Genomic DNA, 27,888 nt, shown 5'->3' with positions numbered 1-27,888 from the left:
ATTTGGGATTCTTGAAAGATTGTAGTCTTTGAACTAATGCCCATCATTCAAGCTTTACTCAAAAGACTACAATCTTTCAAGAATGTTTCCCAAATCTTGTCAGTGTAAGGTAGGCTTTAGTTGTTTTATCTACCACTCTGTCCTATGATTCCAATCAGAGGAACTAAAATCCTACTTCTGTACAAGTGACTGACACGCAGATCTCGCGATATTCGCTCCTGGACGATACGTTGATTGTAACATGGCGGCCTCCTGTGTGTACATACAAGGCATGCGTTTTTGTTGACTCGTTTTAAAGCGCCTTGGTGGGTGTAAGTCGAAACATTTTGGAGCATTCGTTTTAGTGAAGAAGGACCGAAGCAATTTCAGCCACCGCTGATATACAACGGACGCAAGAACAGAGAAGCAACAGCTGGTAAGATTAACATTAGCTTGCTAATGCATTATGTCGACAGCTATGGGCCATGTTCGACGGTGGATACGCACGTAAACAAGCCATTGGTTTGCTTGTGGTAAAGTTCAAGGCTGCAACTTTGAGTTTGAAGAACCACATGTTTCCTAGATTCAAGTGAAATGCAGTGCACTGCCAATTCTCAATCAAGGTTGATGCTAAAGTTATGGGTTATTTTACCAATAGCGGGTAGCTGTAAAGCGCCAGAGTCCGTCTACGGGGCTTATTAGACATTCCCTGAAAGCACTGACTAACACAACGATACAGCTAGTTAACTTCTCGAGCAAATAAGCCTATCAGAGCCTGTATATTTACTGCCTCTATTTAGCAGTTGACGCCCTCTACCTGGAAAGCATTAGTTGTGATTCATTGGTAAATTGTGTGAAATTCCAGTTAGTCACAATTGCTTGTGTTTTTAGTATTCATAACCATGCACTACTCTGCGATCCTATTAGACAGGAATGGCGTTGTCGTGGATATCAATCTGTTCCTAATGAACGACATTTTACTAGCTTCGTTGAGTCAGCTGACGCTATCATATCTTGTCCTCTTTTGTTTTTTCTTCCTGTCCCCAATTCCATCCGTCACTCCGTCCCTCTTGGTTATCTATCAAAGCCAGCGACCCGAGGTGCTGTGATGTCCCCGGTCTCCCGCAGACTTGGCCAACCGCACCGACGGAGGAAACACTACCCCAGTAGCACCTACCACACCAACGTTTGACAAACATCGTGTTTTGGGGTGGGGGCAACCTAGTCCTCATCAGACCGCAACGACAGGTGGTTTCAGGCATTGCTCTTCTAGGGGGAATCCCTTGCGTTGTGAGGCTAGGAGGTGCGGTGACATGTCAGCAACCCAGCCGTGCAGTGACGGCGGCGGAGTGTCGGTGTCAGGCCAAGAGGCAGAGGGAGACGGAGAGCCACCCAACGAGTTGCCATCACCATCCCAAGATGCCGGTGCCCAGGGGAGTGAACTTGACTCAATGGGTCCAGAAGAGGAGGTGCCCCCTGCTGCCAAACAGCCACGATTGGATAGCAACGAGATGGCTTTGAATTTAGAGATCAGCAAAACGCCAGCATGCCTGCAAGACCAGGGACACCAGAACCATGGCTCATCACTTGACTTAAACACAGGTAAGATAGTTGAGATTCTAGAGAGACCAGGCCCTTGTGCTCTGGGTTTTGGGTGCTCATTATGCAAGCAAGTCGGCAAGACAGTCAACCATAAGTACAATCAGCAGAAGAAATGTAAAAAAAAAAGAATGCACTAATATATTTTTATGATATTCAGATGGCGCTCATCCTAGTGACCAGGAGAGGATTGATGGAGGAGAAAGTAGGGCAGTAGCAACAGGGGAAGGAGGAGGAGCAGAAGAGATAGAAGAGGTAGAGGTGGAGTGGCGGCAGAATGGATCCGGAGAGGAGGCTGCTGTGGCAGCAGAGGATCATGGGAATGAGACAAACGGCGCCGACTGTTCTGAATGTACTCCCACAGAACAACAGCAGTAGGTCACCCCGCCAACCAACAAACAATTTACAACTAACAGCCACAAATGCACCGCAAGCACACTTTAGCCCATTTGCAGTTCAAATGAAAGAACTACGATTTTAAAGACACACACTTTTACAGTTTGATTTTAACAACTGACTTTTTGACTTTTGACTTGGGCTAAACAGACTCTAAATCACCCTAACCTGATAAAAGAGAACTTGACGTCTCCGCTTTTGTGATTGACATTGACATTGCTTGCTTTTGCGACCCGCTCTTCTCCAGCGTGCGACACCGCGTGTGTCAAGTGTGCATGGGATGAGTGTAACAAGGCTTTGTGTCTCATGTCGTCTGCAGCCTGGCTCTTGAGTTCAACCAGAACCCCCAAATGTTGACAGGGTCTTGGGCGGAGTACACGACCTCCCCAGAGAACTACCTCAAAGGCTGCAAGTGGTAAGACGCCAACCGCTGCTGAGGTTCAGCTGCTGGCCTTGACACATTTACTCCAATGAATCGATTAGTTGTCAACAATTAAATAAATCATTAGTTGTTTTGGTAATGGATTTGTTGGATTGAGTAATTTTTTAATACGTAAAAAAAGCAACTCTTCAAAAGTTCTTTGATTTCAGCTTCTTAAACTTGGAATCTAGAGAAAGCAATGTATTTAATGATGTCTGACATTTTTTTCATAATTCTCTCTCTTATGTTTTTACCTTAATATTGAACAGTCTTGTCCATACTTGTCATTGACAGTTCTCTTGAGTGGAATATCAAGTGATGAGCACAAAGTTAACTATTTAAATAATCCAAAACATGAGATCACATTCATTAACATGCTTCATACTGATCAACAAGATGGGTGTGAAGATATCTCACCACCAAATAGTCACATCTAGACTGATTATGAACTCATATTACTGACCATATGGAAATGTATCAGCTGTCTAGGATCATGGTAAAAATCTCAAAATTACTAATCACAAGATACTAAATTTGAATATACTACAATCCTGCAGGCTAATAAGTGTAGCTTTGGTCAAATTAAGATGAATATGAGATCGCTCTAATGTAATATGTGTGTGTGTGTGTGTGTGTGTGTGTGTGTGTGTGTGTGTGTGTGTGTGTGTGTGTGTGTGTGTGTTTGAAGGGTGCTAATGGCTCCATGCTAATTATAGATACCATAAGGGTAAGAATTAGTCACATGTGTATTTATAATATGCTATCCATCGATTCTGTCCATGTGATTGTATGGAGTCTGAACACTCTTATGTCCTTAAGTGAAGCTTTGGTCAAATAATTGCTTTAACTCTGCCTCTGTAATCGTGTGTGTGTGTGTGTGTGTGTGCGTGTGTGTGTGTGTGCGTGCGTGTCTATGTGCGCGTGTGTGTGCAATAGGGCACCCGATGGCTCGTGTGTGCTGTCCAACAGTGCAGATAATATACTGCGGGTCTACAACCTCCCTCCTGAGCTCTACAGCAACAACTGGGACCTGCTCACCGAGATGGTGAGCTCCCACACACACACACACGGGTTTACTTCACACAACTTGTAAAGTCACTGATGACGTGTGGAGTCACTCTCTACTGAAATGTCTGTTGTTATGCTCAGACATTGGTGTTGATATTCACCAGGGCTTGTTCTTTTTTCAGTGCTTTCATTTATGTAAAGCCCATTGGATTGCATTTTTGTATGAAATGTGCTATGTGAATACACTGGTCCTCTGTTGTCTATTGACAGACATTAGCACTACTGTTCTCAAAATGGAGGGGTGTGATGGTCACGCCTACTCTTTTGATGGCTCTCAAACACTCTCCTCGATGCTCGGTCCTCGAGGGGTGTTCCCACTGATCTATAACTAACACTGGATAGACTATCCCATTGTTGCCGGCCCATCATTCTTTATCTAGATCAGTGAGGACGAGGATCGAGGAAGGAAGGGAGGGTGTATAAAACACCAAATGAGAGGCACCCTTTGATCTGCTTTAAGATGCTAGATCTGTGGGGTTTTTTATATATATATATTTTTTTAGTTCAAAGCATCCAAAAATGACCCAGAAATGGTGACGTTACGTGAAGAGACAAACGCCTATCCTCTGTGTTGTCCAGATATCCACTGAGTTGTTGGCATGCCAACCAGCTAGTGCCGGACTGGCTCTCTTGTAATGCCACGTTGGTTTTACTGCATGTGTCCACTGTATTAAATACAGTGCAAGTCAATGCAATAGTGTCATGTGGGTGTGTTCAAGACGACTCGAATCTTACAGAATTCCACTTAGCCCCCCCCCCCCAGCTCCATGGACAGCTGTTGTCCCGAGAGATCACTGTTCAAGAGGGTCTTTTCAATTTGAAGGGATCATCATGTTGTTTTGCCATGTCAACATTAATAAATCACAGTGCGAGCTTAACAACTTTTGGGCCAAGTTTGTTTTGAAAATGAGTTAGTGTTTTGCAATTGTTCTTCGTCGTCATATAAAGTCACGGTCACACATGTTGTTTGTTATGGTGGGGAGGCTGGCAAATGCTTGTGGCGACAAAAATGCATTTGGGTCTTGGAATTAAAATTTGACTGTCTGCGAGATGGCAGTCATTTAAAAACGCGTTTCGGCCTTGGGAAGTGTGTTAAAGTTACGGTATGCACCAGGTTGCCGCTTTTCGAGACTCTTTTAATCTAATTGCGTTTAGTTTTTTGTATCTCTGTCAAAATCGTTATTATAGTATACAGCCATGCATGTACCTTTCGATCTAATCACCATGGTTATGAGATGTGTAGTTTTGTTCAGTTCTGTTCTGTTCTGTTCTGTTGTGTTGTGTTGTGTTGTGTTGTGTGGAACGATGGAGCAATAAGTCAAGGTGGGGGAGAATATCAGTGTAGTTTAATGATGTCCGAAACGGCATTAGTTAATGAAGACTGCATAACAGGAGTCAAAGGCTAAAACACAGCAGCAAGCAATCGATCCATGCCCTAATAGCCAAAATGATGGATACAGACTCCTCATCAAATTGCTGGAGGCCGTTACAGCTGTTGGATCCAGATTAGGAATACTGTCTAGGTTAAACAAACCACCGGGGGTTTCAGTTTAATCCCCTCATCTGTAGCGTAACCTCACAAAGCCTGCCACACAAAGGCCTATCTCATGTTGCCTGCCTCTACACTGAGCTACCTGTTGATTTTGTCATTTCAGTGCTGTGTTAACCGGTTAGTTACCACATTCACGTTCCCTGCAAGAGATGCACCTCTCGACTTACACTGAGTAAATGAGTTAAAAAAAAAATCTGAGACGTGCTTTAAAGCAACACTAAAGCTCTTCTCCTCTGTCGTACGCACGCTATTTGTTTATCCAGCAAATATTGATGTCCACATTGTTAGAGTAGAGTATGTTGCATGCACGATATCAAAGTCAAATTTGTATTTTCTTAAGTCTCATTCCATCGAACTACAGATTCGCTACCCAATCTGGTAAGCTTACATGGTGCGGTTATAGCCGATAGAGGGCCACAAAGCAAATGCAGAAAGTGCCGTTCACCCTGTTACGAGTTGATGAACCACTGAAATGATTTTGGAAACATTATTTTAAGGAACAAAAAAACGATTTAGTGACGCTTTAAGAGACGCTAGCACCCGAGGGTTTAAGCTCAATCGCGCTCGCCTCCCAACCTGAAGGTGCTCGGACAGGTCCTGGCCAAGCAGTGGTGCTCAGTTTGGGCTTGTGCGCTTTCTCTTTGATATTCCACAACAGAATTGTATCTGCCGATCTTTTTAATTGTCTGTGGTTAACTTGCTGTGATGAGCCAACCAGGAAACGATGAACCAGGCATGTGATTGCTTAACAGCATTGATTTAAAACCTGCCCCGTGTCTCAGTATGACCTCTTTACCAACCTTTTCAACTGGAACTGTACTTAGGTTGGCCAGTTTGCCAGTTAGTGTGTGTGTGTGTGTGTGTGTGTGTGTGTGTGTGTGTGTGTTTGTGTGTGTGTGTGTGTCTTTAACCTTCCAGTTAAAGCTGAACCAGTGTGGAAAGACTGCAGCTCTGTTCTCTGTGGCTGGCTTGACTTGGCTGGTGTGGTTGGACTGGACAGGCTGGAGATGTTTTGATGAATTTCTCTTTCGCCATGGGGACCCCTGACCAAGGGCACAACCCCTGTGGTCAAACACTGATCAATTGCAATGAACCCCCCTCCCCAACACACACACACACACACACACACACACACACACACTGACTCACACACTCTCCACTGCAGCAGTGCAAAAATGCTCCTCCCATGCCAGGGCATGGATCATTTGTCATTTATTTGCATTATGGATTTGCCTGCCGATTATACCGAATTCTTGACTCAAAGATGAAAACCCCAGCTTGTCGGTGTCAAAAAGATTTTTGAGATTTTGAAGGGATGGATCACATTAGGGATCGTTTATCGTGTTTAATGATGGCAGTCGACAGTTTGGTCAGACGTGGATGGTTTCGTTTAATGGTATTCGTTTGGCTACGGACCTTGTTTGAGCCCTTGTAATAATGGGATAATGGTGCATTGATGTTATAATACGGTTTGATAGACCTGGAAAAACTCGGCTCCATTGTTTTCTGCGATCCGCGGGGATGAGTAATGCTATTCCACAAAAATGCCATGGCAGAGGAGGAATGGGACTTCTGTGAACTTTTGCCCAAATTGCTGTGATGTGTGTCAAAATGACTTCTTTAAACCCCCGCCAGTTTGGTCACAGTTGTGCGTCTTATTTATGAGCTTGGCAGTTACTCCTCTGCCCCCCCCCCCCCACCCCCCACCCCCGCCGATCCCTTCCCACTCTGCACACACACACACACACACACACACACACACACACACACACACACACACACACACACTCCCACTCCCCCGCACTCTCATTGTGTATCACTTTCAAACTGTGCATTACTGGTTTGACGGTTAGGTTCCCTAAAGCATTCTAGCAGTAAATGTGTAATCGAAAAAATGTGTGTTCACATGAGTTGGATAGCACAACACAAAGGGAACATGTCCTCAGCCGACATGGGAGAACAAGAGACTGCACTTACAGTTAACCAATTACATGTCTGATTGTCTTGTCTGTGTGTTTCTTTTCTGTATCTGGTTGCTCTCTGTTTCTGCCTCTCTTTTTCTCTCTCACTCACTCACACACACACACACGCACACGCACACACACACACACACACACACAAACTCAGTTCACTCAACTGAGTTCAATAAAGCTTTATTGGCATGAACAACACAGTAACATTATTGGCAAAGCTCATGTACTAAAAAAAAAAATAAAAAAAAACATGATTAAGTGCAAATATTTTGTTAAATTTAGGGATAAGATGGAACAACAGAAACACTATTCAACTGATAATCACAAACATTCACAGACACTGGCTGTCCCTCAGGTTATGGCAGGCTGCTTCAAATTTGGCAGGCAGAGTGGCCAAGCTCTGTTTTTTTCTCCGAGAATGTATGGCAATTTTGCCTCATTCGTTTTAGGCTATAAACTCCGAAAGGATCAAATTGAATTTACTCAATGAAGATGGCCCGATTTCAGCATATTTAGTACACTCCATCCATGACGTGCTACTCTGTTTGTACAGCTTCCAGTCTGCTGCATGCAGTCTGCCTTTCTCCATGGTAAATATCAGGGAATATGTTTGTGTATGTGTATATATATACTGTATCTACGTATATATATTTCCATGCAGAATTGGTGTATTTCTGGTTATTCGCTTTTCCTGCTGGCTTGAGAAACCCAATTGTGTCTATTCTTGCTTATTTATTAATCTTTATTAATTTTATTATTAATCTCTGTTCTTGAACGCTACCCAGGTGCTCTGAAATCATTGGTCGGTATATTGTACTAATTGCACATTTATATGTAAGTCATGCAAATTCAGTAGGGGGAACTCTGCTCTCCTCTCTGGGCAGCCATGTCTGCTATTTATGTCCATGTGTCTGTCCATGTGTTTGTCCATGTCTGCCACCTCTCCATGGTCAGGCTGTGCTCACTCTCCCTCTCTCTCGCGTATTCCTCCCACAGACTCCAGTGTTGCGGATGGCAGAAGGCGACACCATCTACGACTACTGCTGGTTCCCCAAGATGAGCTCTCTGGACCCAGACACATGTTTGTGAGTTCTTCTTCTTTTTTTTTCTCTTTTCTTTTTTTCTGTGTTCTCTACCACTCCTCCTACCACCAAGTTCCCCAACCATCCTGCCTTCATCAAACCCTCTCAGTTGTTCTGTACTGTCTTCTCTCACTCTACAGAAGAACATGCATTGCATGCATACTTCAGACTTAAAAGGTTTTTCGTTTTTTCTAGGTTTTGATTTTTCTTTTCTTTTCTTTCGTTCTATCTGACTGACTGAAGTTTCTTCATTCTGTGTCTTCGCTATTGTTGTAGCATTGTGGAGTCAAGTGGTGAAAATGTTCAGCCTCTCTGTTGCCATGGGAGACTGGGATGGCGACCCATCACTGACCTCTCTCCCTCGTTCTCTCCAACTCTTGAGAGGGAGGCGGGGTAGAGGAGAGGAGAGGAGGATTGTAGGGGAGGAGAGGAGAGGAGGATTGTAGGGGAGGAGAGGAGGATTGTAGGGGAGGAGAGGAGAGGAGGATCAGAGGAGAGGAGAGGGGAGGATTGTAGGGGAGGAGAGGAGGATTGTAGGAGAAGAGAGAAGAGAAGAGGAGAGGAGGATTGTAGGGGAGGAGAGGAGAGGAGAGGGGAGGATTGGAGGGGAGGAGAGGAGGATTGGAGGAGAGGAGAGGGGAGGATTGTAGGGGAGGAGAGGAGAGGAGGATTGTAGGAGAGGAGAGAAGAGAAGAGGAGAGGAGGATTGTAGGGGAGGAGAGGAGGATTGGAGGAGAGGAGAGGGGAGGATTGTAGGGGAGGAGAGGAGAGGAGGATTGTAGGAGAGGAGAGAAGAGAAGAGGAGAGGAGGATTGTAGGGGAGGAGAGGAGAGGAGAGGGGAGGATTGTAGGGGAGGAGAGGAGGATTGGAGGAGAGGAGAGGGGAGGATTGTAGGGGAGGAGAGGAGAGGAGGATTGTAGGAGAGGAGAGAAGAGGAGAGGAGGATTGTAGGGGAGGAGAGGAGAGGAGGATTGTAGGAGAGGAGAGAAGAGAAGAGGAGAGGAGGATTGTAGGGGAGGAGAGGAGAGGAGAGGAGGATTGTAGGGGAGGAGAGGAGAGGCAGTTCAGCTGCTGGCTTCCTGATAGACAGACGATCCAGACAGTTCAGCGCTCTCCCCCAGAGAGGTTTGACTCTCTCCACAGGAACCCTGTGACCTGTGTGTGTGTGTGTGTGTGTGGCAGGACACTCAGTCACAGTCTTAACAGCTTCCCCTCCACTGGGAGCGGTTTGTACTGCTGAGACTCAGAAAGCCGTGTGTGTGTGTGTATGTGTCTGTTGAAGTAGCATTCTGAGTGCACACTGCTTACCAACAGCCAGATGGCCGGGATCAAAGTGTGCGTTGACCCTCGGGATGGAGAAAGCTGTGTGTGTGTGAGAGCGTGACGTGTGTTTAGAGGAATGATGTCCGACCCCTTCCAAAGCTACAGGCCATCAGGGCCATGTTTGTCTAGTCCTTTTTAGGCCTAATGTAGCACAATCTAGGAATTCCCTTTTCATCCATTTTCAACGCACTTGATACCCATTTAGCGCTAGGAGAGTACCCCATCCTGAAACTGGGTACCCATTCAGCACTAATGGGGTACCCCATCCTGAAACTGGGTACCTATTCAGCACTAAGGGGGTACCCCATCCTGAAACTGGGTACCCATTCATGGCTAGGAGAGTACCCCATCCTGAAACTGGGCACCCATTCAGCACTAAGGGGGTACCCTACCCTTAAACTGGCCACCCATTCAGCACTAAGGGGGTACCCTACCCTTAAACTGGCCACCCATTTAGTGTTATGGGGTGACTCTACTCTAAAACTGATGAAAAGGGTCATGTTCCTACCTGCGACAACAATGCCAGGCATTCCAGGCACACATAAGCAGTGTCTTTGGCTTTATCTTTATTTATCTATTATTGGCTGTCAATCAATTGCAGGACCAGACTCTTCGGAACTACTCGGGGTTAGGCATCTTGCTCGAGGGCACAACGTTGACAGCTGGGAATGGAACTCACGACTTTCCAGGCTACTGCCTGCAATCCAGTGCAATCCAGCCACGCCCACCTAGATCTCCTTTCAGGGAGATGCTGGTCTGGAACACCATAGTTCACTAGTGTTTCCATCGGTCGGCAGATTACCTGCCCAATCAGCAATGAGAGAGGATGACGTTATGGTTTCAAAGTTACTGTTGTAAACGGTAGTAGCAATACCAGCCAAGATCAAAAACTGCAGTCAGAGGAATGTGCTTATTAATTTACAGCGTTGTTTCCTGACTCCCCGTGCTGCTTATGGTCAGTTTGTAAAGTTTTGGGGAAGTAGGACGTAACGTTATGAATCCCTGCTCAACATGATTGGTTAGGCTGGACCAATGATTTCAAAGTTTGTGCAAAGTCGAAGCTTGTCGCGACGCAAATGATGGAAAGGTTCCCCAGTCGTGAGTGACCGACCAGACTCTTCGCTTGGTGAAAGAGTTCGGTTTACCCGGCCAGCAAACTCGGTTCCTTATCCACTACTCTGCCGCCGATGTCACCGGCTCTGTTTTGTTTTGTAGCTTCCTCTCCTCTCCATGGTTATCTCTCTGTTGTCTCCTTCTGGCGTATGATCCTCGTCTTGTGAGGGGAGCAGTTCCACGTTCCAGACTGGAAACAGTGAGACAATCACAGTGATGTCCAGAAGAACACATTTGGCCTGAGCTGGGCTGGATCGGCTCAAAAGACGAGAAGTTCGTTGCCCAGTGAGTGTGTCATTTTAATAAACCGCAAGCCTCTTTGGGACAGACCGACTTTATGGCCCCCCGGGAGCGGAGGAACGGGGAACGCGGAACGCGGAGGTGAAGAAGAGAAAAAGCTAGATAGAGAAAGGGATGAAGGGGGAACGATGGAAGAAAAGATGGGAGGAGGAAAGAAATGGAACAGGGACAGACAGAGTAATGAAGAAGAAATGAAGAGCGCTGTTGTGCAAAAAAAGAGAAGCTAGAAAGAAAGGGATGAAGGGAGGGAGATGATGGAGAGAAAGATGGGAGGTGGAAAGAAAAAAAGGTAGGAGAAACATTCTATTTATGTTGAGGAGAAAGAGGGAGGGAAGAGGGAGAGTGACAGAGGTATGAAGAGGAGAGAGGGAGCACTGGAGAGAGGAGAATGAACTGATTTATGTTAATGTTAAGAGGGAAAAGAGAGAAAGAACAGGCAGAGAAAAAAGAGGAAAAGGCAAGAATGGACGGGGAAGTAACGGATTTATGTTGAGGGACGGAGGGAGGCAGGGGAGGAGGAGAGGGATGGGTTTGAGGTCGCGAGGTCACAGATGAAACCATAAACAACAGGAGGAGCTGATTATCAGGGGAGTGAAGCGAGGAGAGGAGAGGAGAGGGGAGGAGAAGAAGAGAGGGGAGGAGAGGAGAGTGGAGGAGAAGAGAGGGGAGGCCTAGAATTCAGAGCCAATCCTTCTGGACAGCACTGTGGACTGTCCAACACACTGCCAGCAACAACAGACACTCCGGCACTGAATCCCCAAGCGCTCTCAGCACGCACACACACACACACACACACACACACACACACACACACACTTAGTTAGACACACACACACACACACACACACACTCTTATATTTAGACACACATTTAAGTACATGCACACAAATCCACACACAGGCATGTATACATATTCAGACATACACTCCAAACAAATTCACATTCAGACACTTTGCACACACACACACACACACCTCCCGCAGACACTCTAGGGTAGGAGGGTGGAGGCCATGCTGGAGGGATTTGATTTCTTGAAAGGCGCTTCTCGGTGTAGTAGTCGTGATCAGAATGCAATTAGCTCGCTGATCACAGGAAGAGTCCAGAGCATCTGTTAGCGTGTTTTTGCTGTCTTTTTTCTCTCTTTTCTTTTGTCCTCCTTATTCCCTTTTGCCGTCAGTGGAAACCCTCCTCCCCCCCTCCCCCCCCCCTCCCCCCCCCCCCCCGTCAAGACTAAGAAAGCTTGCTGGGTCCGACTGACATCTAATGTTCTTTTTTTTTTTCAATTGGGTTTTGTCCCAAAGTGAGAATAAAGGTGTGTGTGTGTGTGTGTGTGTGCGTGTGCGGGTGCCTGTGTGTTTGTAGATACGCCTCCTGATGGCCTCTTCTTTCTTCCATTGCTCTCCTTTCATTTCTCCATGGCTAGACTTCTTTTATTTTTTATTTATTTTTTATTTTTTATGATCCCGTCCCCCCCCGTCCCCGAAATCTAGCCGTTAATTAAACGTGGCCAATAACGGGCTCCAGCTCCCGCATGCTGTTGGGTTTTGCGCTGCCTGCCGCCAGAGAAACAATTAGCATCTCCCAGCCATATCTGATCTGTTTAGTCACACTGAAAACACACGGGTCACGCGCTCGCTCTCTCTTCTCTCTTCTCTCTTGGGTCATATCTCTCTCTCTCTCTCTCTCTCTCTCTCTCTCTCTCTCTCTTCTCTCTTGGGTCACATCTCTCTCTCTCTCGCTCTCTCTTCTCTCTTCTCTCTTGGGTCACATATCTCTCTCTCTCTGACTCTCTCTCTCACACACACTCTTAGATATTTGGAGTGTTTACACATGGTGTGAAATTGGAACAGAAAGTAATAGGCACCAGAGAGGCCATGTTCATTCTGAAGTCCTTCTTTCTCAACCTTTCTGTCTCTCCTTTGAGGGAACATGAGGGTATTACTGATGTGTTGTTTGCTGGTGGGAGGGTGATATCTTACTTGTTTTCTTTTTCTTTTTGTTTCAACTTGGCCACGTTCACATTACAAACCTCATTCGTCAAATCTGATTGTTGTTGCTCCGATCAGATTTGCCTATTTTAACGGTTCACATTGGGAAGGCATCTATCTTCCAAAGTACACAGCATTGAGACCAACAAGAAATTACCGACTAGAAGTAGATCATCATCACAATTCACTCTGCAGGATGTGCAACAGCTAGCGTCAGCTGTAGCTTCCATGATTGCATATAAGGCAGAGAACTTTTGCCATTTTCCGCAGAGTTTGTTGTAACAGGAGATATCTGGAGTCTACGTGAAAAGAGCATGTGCATAGGCAAAAACCCCCCCCAAAAAACATGAATTACAACAGTATCTTCGTTTTCGTTTTTATGTTGCATGGCCTCAAATCCGATATATAAATTTGATCAAGAGCCACATATAAGCGACTCAAATCTAATTGGAAAAGATTAGATTTGGTATGTTCATAGGAACCCTGAACAAATCAGATCTGTATCACATCAAAAGAGGGGGACGGGGGATCAGATTTGAGTCACTTCAGTAATGTAGAATAGAATAGAATGTAGAATGTGCTTTAATGCCCCCATGGGGAAATTTGTCGTGGACTCCTCAAAGCAAACCCAGTACATACATCAACATGGCCATGACGGACAAGACGTTACGTAATGAATAGAAACATTGACACGCACAAGCTACACAGCACAGAGCAACCCGTTGGCAAGATGGTGAACTGCCCATGGAGCTCCACTTACGCTTACAGAGTAAATGGGTGGAAAAGGGTAGCGGTTTTAAAAAAGAAGAAAAAAAAAACAGAAATTGGAACAAAATCATTTTAAAATCTATTTTAGTCTGTAATGATGAACCCTATGTATGTGTAGGTGAAGGTGACAGAATGGAAATCATTTTTGTCTTGGTTTTGATGAATTCGGAGAGGTTGTGCATATCCAAAGATCATGATGCATGGTTGTGCCCTCCTTCATACGAAAATCTTGAACTTAAAAATAGCCACTAGAAAATGGGCGAATTAGAACAAAGCCTACTTGTGATGTCAAATATCTCAAAGCCATTGAAGTTCAATTGCGGTTGCCAAAGAGGGTGCCATTTAGTCAAACGGACCATTTCAATACCCAGCCTAAATATAAGGTTTTAAAGAGACCCTATGCAACTTTTTCATAGTCATAAAATCGCTTAGAAATCGTTGTTTTGCTTGACTGACCAGTTTTATGGAAAACAGTAATATTTCCTCCCACCCCCAGTGTCCCTATCCGCTATTGCAACCTTGCAGTTTGTTCAGGAGACGATCGTTCCCTGTTTACATCTGGAAGGCTGAGACGCATAAAGAACAAGAAGTACCACGCTTGCAATTTATATATTTACATATAGCCTATATATGTATAAATGTACACGCTAAAGCTGTCGGGGAAGCTCTGCAGAGAAATATGCAAGCATAAAACGAGCGAAAATGATAAACAAAACCGAAACTTAAGATGAAATCGCCAGTCCTGCATAGTCTCTCTTTAATTGGGCTTGTAAAATTGCAATTGAGTTTAATTTTTATGAATCAAAGTTGAATATATACTATTGTAAGATCAGAGAGCACAGTACAATACTCAATTCATCCATTCTACAGTATGTCCTCTTAAAAAAAAAAATCGCTTTCTCTCTACCTCTCACAGCATTGCAAGCAGTAGCCGTGACAACCCGGTGCACATTTGGGACGCCTTCTACGGTGACCTCCGTGCGACCTTCAGGCCCTACAACCACCTGGACGAACTGACGGCGGCCCACTCGCTCTGCTTCTCCCCCGACGGCTGCCAGCTCTACTGCGGCTTTGACAAGATGGTGCGCATCTTCCACACCGACCGCCCTGGCCGAGACTGCGAGGAGAGACCCACTACTGGTGCGTAGCCAAACGCATTCATAGATTTACATATAGACACCATTAACAGCTAACTCTTAACTCTCACTCGCGTTGAATTCGATTGTACCGTACACTTGGACACCTTGAAGCAGTTATTTAATGTTACTGTAATTTCCCGACTATTAGCCGCGGCTTATACATAGATTTTGCAAAATTTCTTCAGCTATGAGGTTAATACAGGGGGGCAGTTAATATGGTGTTAATATGGCTTTGTTTCTTTTAACTGGCATGAAACACTGTCCTGCGGCTTATACACAATGTGGCTTATATGCGGGAAATTACTGTATATCTTATGAGGAGAGGCCCACTACTGGTGCGTAGCCAAACGCATTCATAGATTCACATATTCGACACCATTAACAGCTAACTCTTATTTAATGATATATATTATGAGGAGAGACCCACTACTGGTGCGTAGCCAAACGCATTCGTAGACTCGCATATAAAGCCCCATCACATTGCACACGGCATTGGCTGCGCTCAGCGCTAGGTTGCTCTTGGTTGAGGTAATGTTCGATTTTTGTTGTGGTTACTGCTGGGCTCCGCGCAAAAGACTAATTGACTTACAGCATGTCGCGGTCAAAGTTCAAAATATTTCAACTTTGACCACGGGACACGCGCGAGAGCACGGCGCTTTGCCGAGCGCAGAGGCAGACCAGTTCTTGCACACTCCATTGAAAGTAATGGGTTTCTTAGCGCAAGCCGCGTGTAATGTGGTGGGGCCTATAGACACCATTAACAGCTAACTCTCACTCGCGTCGAGTTCGATTGTACCATACACTTGGACACCTTGAAGCAGTTATTTAATGTTAGATATTGAAGGTTTTTGCTGCCATGTTTTACACCGTATGTTCATATTCATTATATTTCATTGTAATGTTTATATTTACAGCAGTATCGGCTAACCTGAGCAAGTTAAGCTAGCTCTTACGTTCAGGGTAGTGTTGCTTTCGTCAACGAAAATTATGACTAAATATCGTCGTCAACAAACTTTTTTCACGTGACTATAACGAGACGAGACGCAACGTAAATGCTGGCCATGTGACGATGACTATAATTAAATGTATAAGGCAATATCGTTGACGAATAAAAACGAGACTAAATGTGGTTTACAAAATAAAAACCATGCTAACATCTCTCTTCATTTTCGAAGACCAGAAGGACAGGAATGTTATAACATTATTGTGTCGTTTAGTCGTGTTATTATTTTGCAGTAGCCTATTTCTGTTTTCTGCGTCTCACTTCAGGGGCGCATCAGGTTGCATGGTCTGATTATCATACCAGAGGACCAGCGTTTCTCGCGTGGGCCTGTTGGTCATATCCGGTGCTTCTGTCACTCATCTGATCATATTTGATCATGTAGCAAAGGTAGATGTATAGCCTATCGTAGAAGCTAAGAAATATAGGCTACGTTCAGTCCGTTAGATTGGCAACTCTCTCAGTTCAACTTTGCACTAGGCTACTTATCTCACCTCCGCATGTAGACCTAATTCAGATGAAAATGTTAACAGGCAACTGCAGATTTGATTAGTGTGTAGCCTAAGCTTCTGTCCAGCTGATGCTGGCGCTGTCATATAGCCTACAATAATAACATTATTCCACCGATCAGCAACGAAGTTCTAATCATAGACACATTTGTAATGGAACCTTGGCTTAGTAGGCTATCTAATGTTGTGTGGGAATTGCAAGAAAACTATTGAAAACAATTCCTTACCAACCACACAAGTGTGCGCGTGTGTCGTTTATTTAAACGGTAGAAAAACTGAATCAAAGACGGTGCTGTTCATCAACAAAATCAGCATGGAGTTAAAACGTAATTTAAAGTCCCACGCATTTAAAGGGGCAGCGACCACTCAAGGCATAGGCCTAGCCTACCAAAACTGAGTGATGAACGTGAAATGCGTTTTATAGGCTACAAAACACTGCATTAAGATGACAACTGTGTGTAACCACGCTTAGGATACCTAGTTAATGGTGAAATAGCATCCACATTTACAGCATTCAATAACCTATGGACAACTTGATCTTAAGTTAAATTGTTCTCAGAAAAGGAACATGCAGGTCTACAGAATATTCCAAATAGTCCTTTCATGGTGACAGGGGGAGACCAAACTCTGTGTAACATACCTGATTCCACTGTCAATGTGCAGTGCCTATGTCCTAACCTGTAATATTTGTAATTTTTTAATCCATGAAAATGAACCAAAATGTATCATTTCCTATTAAAGGGGTAGTTCAGAATTTTGGACATAGGACCTCATTTCCAGATTAGCCAGTGTGATATTTATCAGTGGAGACCGTTATCTGCACATTTCATCCAGTCCTATAGTTTCAGAGTTCGCTGGTGCTATAGTGCCTGCCACTAAAAACATCTTACCCAGTCTATGGAGGAACAACCCCTTAAAATAGAATTGCATTAATAAAAAGATGCTAAAATCCAATTTTCATTGACTAAAACAAGACTAAAAGTCATTAGTTTTCGTCAACTAAAACTACATGAAAATAAGACTAAAATGCTCATACTTTTAGTCGACTAAAACTTGACTAGACTAAAAGAGTATGAACGTGACTAAAACTGATAAAAACTAAAATGACAGCTTGACACAAAGACTAGACTAAAACTAAAACCAAAACAGGCCGCCAAAAACAACACTAGTTCAGGGAAATGCTAATATTAAACTAAGGTTGCGGATTGGGCCTGGACAAGTTATTCTCACCAGTGTTGCTGCTAGACGAAGTTGAGGTGGGAAGTAAACTATTCTTGTATTTAACAAGTAGGAAAAGTCACATCTTTGTTATTGAAACCCAAGCGCCTATGTGAACAGCTTGGGAATAAGAGACGTCCCTGGTGGCACTGTCGAGACAGAGCGTCATCACGTGAATGTTGATTCAGACCTTTGTGTCTGCAAGCCGGTCTACGTAACGCAAAGCGCGCTGATCTAAGCTGTCAGCTCGGCGGTCCAGTTAGACGGAAGGGGGGTCTCTCCAGGAGACCCGGAGTTGTTTTTGGGGGTGTGGGGCTCGTGTTACAAGCTTCAAACTCAATTTGTTCGAGACGCAAGTCATGCGCGGGGCAAGCGCGTTTCAGAAAGCGGAGGTCAGGATGTCGATTAGCGCCGTAAGCCTGGCACTGGATTAGCACACACACACACACACACACACACACATATGCGGCGCCATCGTGAGGCTTGTGTCAAGGAAAGGCCGACGCTTTTGATCTGAAGTGAAGTGAACTGAGGAGCGGCCCAGTGGACGCTCTGTGTTAGAATGCAAAGTTTTAAGTCGGCTTCATTAACACGAGACGCACAAGCGTTGCTGTCAGGGTCTTCACTGAGGCCTGTAATCAGTATTCAGTAATCAACATACTACAAACACACACCCACACATTCACTATATTCTGTCTGCACACACACACACACACACACACACACACACACACACCTTTCCCAAAGTCTTGTAGCACATTGGAGCTACTAAGCAGTAAGCCTGATTGGAGGAGTGTGTTCTTTTGGTGCAGCAACAACATTGGCTCATTTACGATTGATTGTATGAATGATTTAACACGGTTAGTAATCTGCAATAGCTTCAGGAAAAGCCACCCCCTGGTTTTACAAGTTCCCATAATCCATTTTAGTGCATTGACTTGCAAGTTGTAAATGTTACTCCGTTCAATTGTACTTTGGGGAGCTCATTAAATAACTGCATGAACGAGTTTTATGTTATTTCTCTGATGGCTGTACCAAGTCCTGGGCTATCACCCATGTGCTTCAGTGTTCAATGTTTATCCCCATCTTTATTTTTTCCAGAACCTTCCAAGCTCTGTCTTCACTGTTTGTTTGAGGGTAAAATGCTACCCTCTGGAAGGTGATGGTAGAGGATTATAGAAGAAATCCGGTCTAGTCAAGTCAAGTCAAGTCAAGTTTATTTATATAGCACATTTCATACACAGAGGTCATTCAATGTGCTTTACATAAACAAAAACCAAACAATAAATATAGCTGCAAGCAGCAATGTGGGGGCCAAGCAGGCAGATCAAAAGGCCAGAGTTGCCCTGGTAACTCAATGCTGTTAAGTCAGGTATGTAGTTTTAAGCAGTCACAAGAATTTTGATGTCAAACAACCCAAGATTGCCCGAGATGCAAGCCCACTTCCTGTTCGGCGGCTTCGCCGTCAATTTCGATTGGCTATTGCGGGCGAACGGTTTAAGATATCATTCCGAAAAAGCAAGGCCTATATTAGACTCGGGCTGAAGATCACACGTGTCAAGTTTCGTGCAGATCGGATACATTTTGTGACCTGTGGAAATGTTTAAGGGGTTTTGATTAAATCCAATATGGTGGCAATATCAATTATGTTGATGTCACAAATTGAGCTGGGCTAGCCTAAGGACCTTCCACAGTATTACCAGACACCACTAGCAAGTTTTCATTCCAAACACATCAATAGCTACAGGCCGAAATGCCTTTTGGCTAATTGCAGCGCCCACTAGAAGTCAAAGGTCACCAAATTTCTTGAGCGTCCTCCTGATGCGGTCCTGAGTCCACACACCAAGTTTGGTTTTGATGCGCGCAAGGGTTGCTGAAATATGAGCCCACTTCCTGTTTGGCGGCTTCGCCGCAAACTTTGATTGGCTGTTACGGGCGAACGGTTATAGTTCCGAAGAAGAAAAATAATTTCAGAATACAGGATGGTCTGTAGATTATGTGTGTGAAGTTTGGTGTCGATCGGACAAAATCTGTAGGAGGAGAAGGCTTTTATGTGTTTTTGACAAAATCCAAAATGGCGGAAGATCCATCATGGCGGAAAATGACGTCATATGGTCCGTTGAACTCAAGCTGGTCCAAAGATTCCAATGATACCTGACTTTTGAAAATTGACCAAAGGGGTCAAAAGTTACGTGCGTGAACGCACGTCCAACTTTGACCTGTTGGTGGCGCTAGAGCGTATGAGGTGCCGACATGACACTTGGTGAAATGAATCATTGGACTGTCCCCAATCAGTGTGCCAAATTTCACAACTTTTCACCAGTCGGTTCTATGGGCTGCCATAGACTTCAATGGCAGAAGAATAATAATAGTTTATAATAATAATAATAGTAAGAAAACATAGAAACACAATGGGGTCCTCGCAGCTTCGCTGCTTGGCCCCCAATTATAGCAGATAAAAGCATAGATGGGCAAAGAGTAATAGTAATAAAAATAATAATAATAATAATAATAAAAAGATCATAATAGAAAATAAAAACAAAGCATAAATCAAGATCAAATCAATAAGGAATAATTAACATAAAAGACTCCAGATGGAGTAATTAAGAGACAGTTAGCAGAAAGCATCTGAGAACAATTTGGTCTTAAGTCTAGATTTAAAACAGGCTGCAGTTGGGGCCTTTTTAATGTCATCAGAAAGTTGGTTCCAAAGCTGAGCCGCATAGCAGCTAAAAGCTGCTTCGCCATGTTTAGTTCTAACAGCAGGCTTTACTAAGAGGTTTTTCTCCTGAGACCTCAGAGGACGAGAAGGTGTGTACTGCTGAAACATGTCTGATAGGTATTTAGGTCCTGCTCCATTTACTGATTTATAAACAATTAGTAGTGTTTTAAAGTCAACTCTGTGACATACTGGAAGCCAGTGCAGAGATTTAAGAATTGGAGTAATGTGCTCAGTTCTTTTTGTTTTTGTGAGAACCCTAGCTGCTGCATTTTGAATCATCTGAAGCTGTTTGATAGTCTTTTTAGGAAGGCCTGTGAAAAGCCCATTGCAGTAATCAACCCTGCTAGAGATAAATGCATGAATGAGTTTTTCTAAGTCATGTTTTGACATTAGCCCTCTCAGTTTGGCAATATTTTTGAGGTGATAAAAAGCTGATTTAGTTAAAAAACAATCGAGCGTCTATTTTTGGATGATTACGAGTGGGAATTGTCACTGGGGTCCAAAACGGCGGAGTCGCTTTTGATTACCGTCGGCATATGCATACACAGCGAAATAGCGTATAGCATAGCCTTGAGGGCGTTCTCATCACGTTGAAGTAAATTGCTACTTTTAAAGTTAGTCATCTAGATCTTTTCAGAAGGTGGCAATGATGAGCCATTCGTTGTTTGCCATTGTTTGATTGCTCTCTGCATGTGGTGAGGTGAGCCGTTTTCTTTGTGTGTGTGTGTGTGTGTGTGTGTCTCAGTGAAGAAGCACAGTACAATGACATTTAAAGAGCATCGCCTTAAAAGTGCACACAGTTAGCAAAATATAAAAGACTATACAATACTCTATACTCCATACTATCATCCTGACTACCAGCAGTTCATTTTTGTCCTTTCTAGAGGACCTTTCTAAACTGGAATATCTCCCACACCATACATACTACTGAGCTAACTTCTTTTGTTCTCTAAAGAGGACATCCAGGGCTTTTAATTGATATCAAATATGCTCTGCATGTGGTTAGGTGAGCTGTTTTCTTTGTGTGTGTGTGTGTGTCTCTCAGTGAAGAAGCACAGTACAATGACATTTAAAGAGCATCGCCTTAAAAGTGCACACAGTTAGCACACAAATATAAAAGACTATACAATACTCTTTACTCCATACTATACTCTGCATGTGGTGAAGTGAGCCATTTTCTGTGTGTGTGTGTGTGTGTGTGTGTGTGTGTGTGTGTGTGTGTGTGTGTGTGTCTCAGTGAAGAAGCAGGGCCAGGGTGGCATCATCTCCTGCATGGCGTTCAGCCCGTGCCAGTCGCTGTACGCGTGCGGCTCTTACTCGCGCACCGTGGGCGTCTACTCGTGCCAGGACGGCGAGCTGCTCGCACTGCTGCCCGCGCGCCACCAGGGGGGGATCACGCACCTGCTCTTTGCGCCTGATGGACACCACCTGTACACGGGGGCCCGCAAGGTATGGACGAACGGAACACACACACACACACACACACACACACATACACATACACATATGCAAGGCTACATGAACACAGACACACACACACATACGGAAGGATAGATTGAACACACACACACACACACATCTACAGACACATATACTAGGATACATGAACACACATACAGCCTTACATACACAAGCATCTATCTATTAATGCAAGGAACGTCTGTCTGTGTGTCACTGTGTCTGTCTGTCTGTCTATCTGTCTGTGTGTTCCATGCGTAACTCTCGAACCGCTCATCCGACTGACCTAAAATTTGACACAAGTATTACTAATGACATGCGTGAGTGCAGTGCAAAGTTTGGTCGTTTTTGTACAAAAAATGACAAAGATATCGTTAAATTAAGCAAAATACTATTCTGTGTGTGTGTGTCCGTGTGTTAGGACCATGAGATTCTTTGTTGGGATCTGAGAAATCCAGGTCGGGTTCTGTTCTCCGCCCACAGGAGTGTAAACACCAACCAGCGCATCTACTTCGATCTGGATCCGTAAGTACACACACACACACACACACACACACACACACACACAGAACTTGTATTACTCTTTACTACTTACATTAAATATTGATTGTGTGTGTGTGTCTGTGTGTTTATGTGTGTAGAACGGGCAGGTACCTGCTGAGTGGCGATACTGACGGAATGGTGTCAGTGTGGGACACACTCACAGCACCCCCGGATGGCCAGGAGGAGGTACTGCAGCCTCATCTCCAGTTCCAAGCACACAGGGACTGTGCCAACGGCATGAGGTAGGCCTGTAGCAGGGGGTCAGAAAGTCAGAAGATCTCCATGAGAAAACATTCGGTTACATGGCCTGTTCAGATTACACTATTTCAGACTGATGCTTTTGCCACAATTAGCCGACAAATTTCCAGTATTGTGCCCGAATTTGAAAAGTTGATGACCAGCCTTTTTTTTTTTTCATGCAACTTTCCATGTTCAATTTAAACAAAAGTGTCGTGGCACACTCGGAAGTTAAAGATTTTTATTGACCAACGTTTCGGCTTACGCCTTCATCAGGGTCATTTTCACATACAAGTTATGCAACTTTCCATGACCATGGGCAGTTAGTGGAGCGTGAGGAGATGGTTACTGAATGTGGCAAAAAAATTGTATGGGCTTGAAATCCCATACGAACGCTGACTGCACCTTTTAAGCTTAATCATTTTTCATTCTTCCTTGATCTCTCTCTCCCCCTCTCTCCCTCTCCCTCTCTCTCTCTCTCCCCCCCCCCTCTCTCTCTCTCCCTCTTTCTCTCTCCCTCTCCCTCTCTCCCTCTCTCTCTCTCTCTCTCTCTCTCTCTCTCTCTCTCTCTCTCTCTCCTCTCTCCCTCTCTAGTGTCCATCCCTTCATGCCCCTGCTGGTGTCGTCCAGTGGCCAACGTCACTTCCTGTGTCCGGGGGACCACAGCGACAGCGACTCAGGCTCCGACTCAGACGACGACGACGACAACAATGGCGTTATGCCGCCATCGTCAGCCGAGGGCGCGGCCCTCCCTCGAGACAACGCCCTCACCATCTGGTGGTCTGGGCCGCTGGCATCCGTTGCCGAGGGAGCGGGCGGAGCTGAGCCGAACCAATCAGCAAGGGACAACTGACTTGTCGCCCCCCCCCCCCCCCCCCCTCAATACCCTTCACTATTGTACTTAACCAAACATCTCCACTGCCATTTTCAAAAAACCTGTTTTCAAAAAGTGTTTTAAATCTATCTGCCGGGTGTCTGAGTGAAGTGAAGTAAGCTGTGCTTTACTCTTAAACTCATAAAAGGCCTATTTCCTCTTACTTTTTTTTTGTGGATCGATGATACATTGATGTGAACTTTGTTCAACTGATTTTCTTTTAAAGTATGTGCTTGTTAAATTGACAGAATAGGCTCTTGAGAAATGTCTTTCGAAGGAGACACGTGTCTTTCAGAAGCTCCTTTGTGAGTGGGTTTTTTTTTTTTTTGGTCTAAAGAAAACGGTTGCGGATTACTATGGTGACGAGCAGCCTTGAGTCGTGTTGAATAGAATGAGAATGTTCTAGAAGAGTGTTCTAGAGCGCAATTGTCTCTTAATGAAAGACCAACCTCAATCGCAAGGCAATCTCCTTCACACATGTGAACTGTAGTCGTGCTCGGCGGGGACATGTGATCCAATGTTATTAACGTTAAAAAAGTCTTTTGAAGTGTTCTAAGAACCAGTACAAGATTTGAACACTACCAACAACGAGGGCCACGGGTAAAGGAAAAAAAAAAAACGTCCCACATTCTGTCTTTGTGAACCGTACGCAGTTCTTTTCAAGTTAACGTCATTGACATTGAATTAGGCGATTACGGCTCTTGTAGGTTTGAGAGCCTGGTTATATCACATATTAGGTTATCGCAGCACAGGTTTAAATTGCTGGATCAGATTTGCACCCTTCATGCAGAAACCATCTGTTATGGCAGGAAGGCGTACAGGAGAGAGTGTCTGTGTGCTTGTTGCTGTGAATGTGAACGTCATGAACTATGTGCTCGTTGGAAGTTTAGCCTCCTGCCTCTCAGCTACTCAGGAATGGATTGGAGACAGACCGTGTGTGTGTGTGTGTGTGTATACACCGCATTATCCTTTCTTTACAGCCCTTGCTTAACCCCAGGTCCCCTATCGTGACTATGTGCTTTACCACCTCTTAGATTGTACTGTGCGTTATCGGTCACTAGTTAAGTGCCATGTCAGGCCATTCCAGCGTGCTTTGAAGATTGTTCGCTCAGGGTGCGTTAGTTGTTGTGGTTAGTGCCAAGGTGAAGCTGTGTGCGTGAGTGGGAGTGTTTGAGCGCTCCTAGATTTTCTGTGCAGAGTTCTAGATGCTGAATGTGTACACTATCACCCAGGAAACGATCTGCTCAGTTCCGATGCTTCATATTGCCTTTCAACCACTGAGCGTACATACACACTGGTATAAGATTATTTTGGATTAACAAAAGGAGTGCGTAAATGATAGTGTTTTTGCTTTGTTTTATTTTTTAAGAAAACAGTGAAAAGATGTGCATTCGTGTAACTTCAGCCTACATGTTATGAAGCAGTGGTGTGTGTGGTGACATTTGCATGTCTGATTTATTTCTATTGTTAGAATAAGAATGGGCATAACGTGGACATCATTTGTGCAGCTTCCTCCCTTTGTGTGCTGAGGTCATAGTTCAGGAAAAGCCAGCTTTTAAGACAAACACCTGAAATCACTGACCCTGATTATCTACTCAAAGATGAATAAAAAGAATTGTATGAAAAAAAAACTTTCTTTTTTCCTTTTATTCATTTTCATTTTTATACCTTTTGTATATTTTCACTGTCCTTTTGTCGGTCTCTGCTTTTTGTTTGTCTGTATAAGGAACCTTATTACCAAAAAAGAAACTCAAATTTTACAAAGGATACTGAAATACGTGTGCAGTCAGATACTCAAAAAACAGAATAATGCTAGAATAATGGGCACTTTCTTGCCCCCCCCCCCCCCCTCTCCACACACATCACAGTGCACTGTGAACTTCTGCAGGCCGTAATTCTGTGAGAGCTGCTGGGTTGTGTGTTGTCCTCAGTTGCTAGGCAACCACCTTGAAAGAGAGGCCTGCAGATAGTGAAAGTTAGCTGGTGTATGTTTGTGGTAGTAGTGGTGGAAGGGGGACTAAGGTTGGTCCAGTAGGCCTCCCCAAGCTGCCTGGAGGGGGTTCACTGGGCAGAATGTCGATGCGAGGACCCCTGGAGTGAACGCGGGAATTGAACCACGTCGTCCACACTTCAGGAGACCGTCCACCTCACTCTCTGTTTCTCGATTTTTCTCTTTTATTCAGGTTTTTTTTTTTTAAGTATATTTGTAGGGGCTTTTTTTGCCTTTGCGAGAGAGGTGGGGTGGCATTGGCAAATTACGTGAGTCGGGCACTGTTGCGGTTTTATTCTGTTTCTGTCTCCTCTTTTCTTCCTTTCTCGCTTTCTGGCTCGCTTGCTCCACCTTCATCTTCCCTAATCTCTTGCTCTCGCTGCCTCTCTTCCATGTTTTAACAGATTGTAGTAGTAGTACACTCTCAAAACAAATGTGTTCGAAACAACACATACTGTGTTGTCCCTATCTGGTTTTAACAGGTAGTAGTAGTAGTAGTAGTAGTAGTAGTCGTAGCAGTAGCAGTAGCAGTAGCAGCAGCAGCAACTATTAGCTGTGGCTTAATACATTGATTTTGCAAAATTTATTCAGCTATGAGGTTAATACACGGAGGCAGTTAATATGGTTTTATTTATTTTAACTTGCATAAAACACTGTCCTGCGGCTTATACACAATGCGACTTTAAAAATTCTTATTTTGCTATACACAGACAACACAACACAACACAAGTATGTGTGTCTGCAAAGCACAAGTTGGCAGTGATCACATGCTGAGGTTCAGAAGTGAATGCCAAAGTGTCCCAAAGCCCCCCCCCCCCCCTCTTATAAATAAGCTTAAGCTTGTGTGCATTGTATGCGTTGCATGGTCACCTTGTATGGTCTCTCTCTCTCTCTCTCTCTCTCTCTCTCCCCTCTCTCTCTGTTGCTAACTAAGTTAGTAACTTTGTTGGTTGCAATGCAATTTCCCATTGCCGACCAATTAAGTTGCTTACAGGTTAGCAACTATGGTTTTGGAAAACGCATCCGAAAGCAGTTGTGTTCATTAGAATCAGCTGGTTTAGTAAGAGGTTGGAACAAACATGTCAGCACACTTGTACTTTCCATAGCTGATGTGATGTTTTCCACTTCTAAATAAATTACTTAAAATGGCCGCCTCACCACTGCCACCGTTAGAGTGTGTGTGTGTGTGTGTGTGTGTGTGTGTGTGTGTGTGTGTGTGTGTGTGTGTGTGTGTGTGTGTGTGGTGACTGAGCTGTGTCACTGGCTGCAGAGTGGCAGCGAACAGTAGGGGTCTTGGAAAGAGCTAATAGAAGCTAGACATGGCAGAGTGACAGTCCGAAGCGTTGCCAAGAAAATAGTGCTTTGATGAAACCCTGGAAATCTATTTCAAACTGCTGCGCGACAGTGACAGTATCCGTATCTAGTGCACACAAACACACATACACAGCCAATGACCGTATCCCTATCTGATGCACACACACACACGTACACACACACACACACACACACACACAAATACACACCCACTGCCCATCTATCTGTCTGACACACACACACACATTCACGTCCACTGCTCATCTTTTTGACACACACACACAAATACACACCCAGTGCCCATCTATCTGTCTGACACACACACACACATTCACGTCCACTGCTCATCTTTCTGACACACACAAACACACACACACACACACACACTCGCTCACTGATTCCCTCGTGGAGGTCATCAAAGGCGCGTCTCATCTGACGGAGCGAGACTGCCCGCTGTGCCGCGGCCCGGCGGGGGGGATCAGTGTCCTGTCCGCCCCCGGTGTCCATCAGAACGCCACGCCGCTCACCCGGCGCCGCTACGCGGTAATTACTGCCGGCCTCTCGGCCCCACCGCTGGAGACGGGACCGCAAGCCGGCCACTCCGAGCTCTACGGCACTCCCAACCAGCGGCCACAGACTGGCCATTAACTCTTCAGTGGAGAAAGTGCGAGAGTTTGTGTGTGTGTGTGTGGGGGGGGGGGGGGGGGGGGGGGGAGTGGGAGTGGGAATGTTTCCTTTTTATGATGAGCTTTGAGAGAGTGGTGAGTGTTGTTTTGACTCTTCAGTGGAGAATGTGTATGTGTGTATGTGTGTGTGTGTGTGTGTATGTGAGTGTTTCCTTTTTATGAATACCTTTGAAAGAGTGGTGTGTGTTGTTTCGACTGCCTTAAGCTTGTAGGCATTGCATGGTCACCTTGTATGGTCTCTCTCTCTCTCTCTCTCTCTCTCTCTCTAGGGAAGCACCATTATCCTCCTGCATCTTCCTCCTCCTCTTCTTCCTCTTCTCCTCCTCCTGGCCATACCCTTGATCACCCTCCTGCATCTTCCTCCTCCTCCTGGCCTTCCCTTGATCTCCCTCTTCCTCCACACTCCCCAGCCTCCCAGGTAGCCAGCAGGAGCAGCCTGCCCAGCCAGAGACTCCTCCAGCGGGCACCGGAGGAGCGGGAGAGGGCCTTGCAGCTCCAGCAGGAGGTACGGCACCGTGGCGCTGAGCTTCAGAGAGAGCGACCGCCGTGAGTGAGTGACCTTCGCTCGCTCGCTCGCCCGCTTGCTCCGGGAGGCTTTTCGGAGAGTTCTGCTTCTGCCTCTAATCGGGTCGGGC

At 44.9% G+C, this 27,888-nt stretch overlaps 1 protein-coding gene across 1 annotated transcript; it reads left to right on the top strand.

The window, feature by feature from the left end:
• The first annotated feature begins 234 nt into the window (after nt 1–234).
• On the top strand, nt 235–24,869 carry wrap53 (WD repeat containing, antisense to TP53). Its single transcript, XM_062516210.1, has 11 exons — nt 235–415; nt 1,067–1,581; nt 1,739–1,952; nt 2,294–2,389; nt 3,332–3,440; nt 7,985–8,073; nt 14,480–14,703; nt 21,389–21,600; nt 22,031–22,134; nt 22,251–22,394; nt 22,984–24,869. The coding sequence occupies exons 2-11, from the start codon at nt 1,293–1,295 to the stop codon at nt 23,240–23,242; spliced, it is 1,740 nt and encodes a 579-aa protein (XP_062372194.1). The 5' UTR covers nt 235–415; nt 1,067–1,292; the 3' UTR covers nt 23,243–24,869.
• The last annotated feature ends 3,019 nt before the right edge of the window (nt 24,870–27,888 follow it).

The sequence above is a fragment of the Sardina pilchardus genome, chromosome 16 (assembly GCF_963854185.1).
Source record: "Sardina pilchardus chromosome 16, fSarPil1.1, whole genome shotgun sequence".
Classification (NCBI taxonomy): Eukaryota; Metazoa; Chordata; class Actinopteri; order Clupeiformes; family Clupeidae; genus Sardina; species Sardina pilchardus.
The sequence above is the reverse complement of the archived record's forward strand: the minus strand, read 5'-3'. Positions and strand labels throughout refer to the sequence as shown.

Bases quoted from the DNA above. Each gene is read 5' to 3' on its own strand.
- wrap53 (XM_062516210.1), top strand. From the start codon at position 1,293: ATGTCAGCAACCCAGCCGTGCAGTGACGGCGGCGGAGTGTCGGTGTCA. The intron at 3,441-7,984 runs GTGAGCTCCCAC...TTCCTCCCACAG, and splicing joins GGGACCTGCTCACCGAGATG to ACTCCAGTGTTGCGGATGGC. The intron at 14,704-21,388 runs GTGCGTAGCCAA...TGTGTGTCTCAG, and splicing joins CGAGGAGAGACCCACTACTG to TGAAGAAGCAGGGCCAGGGT.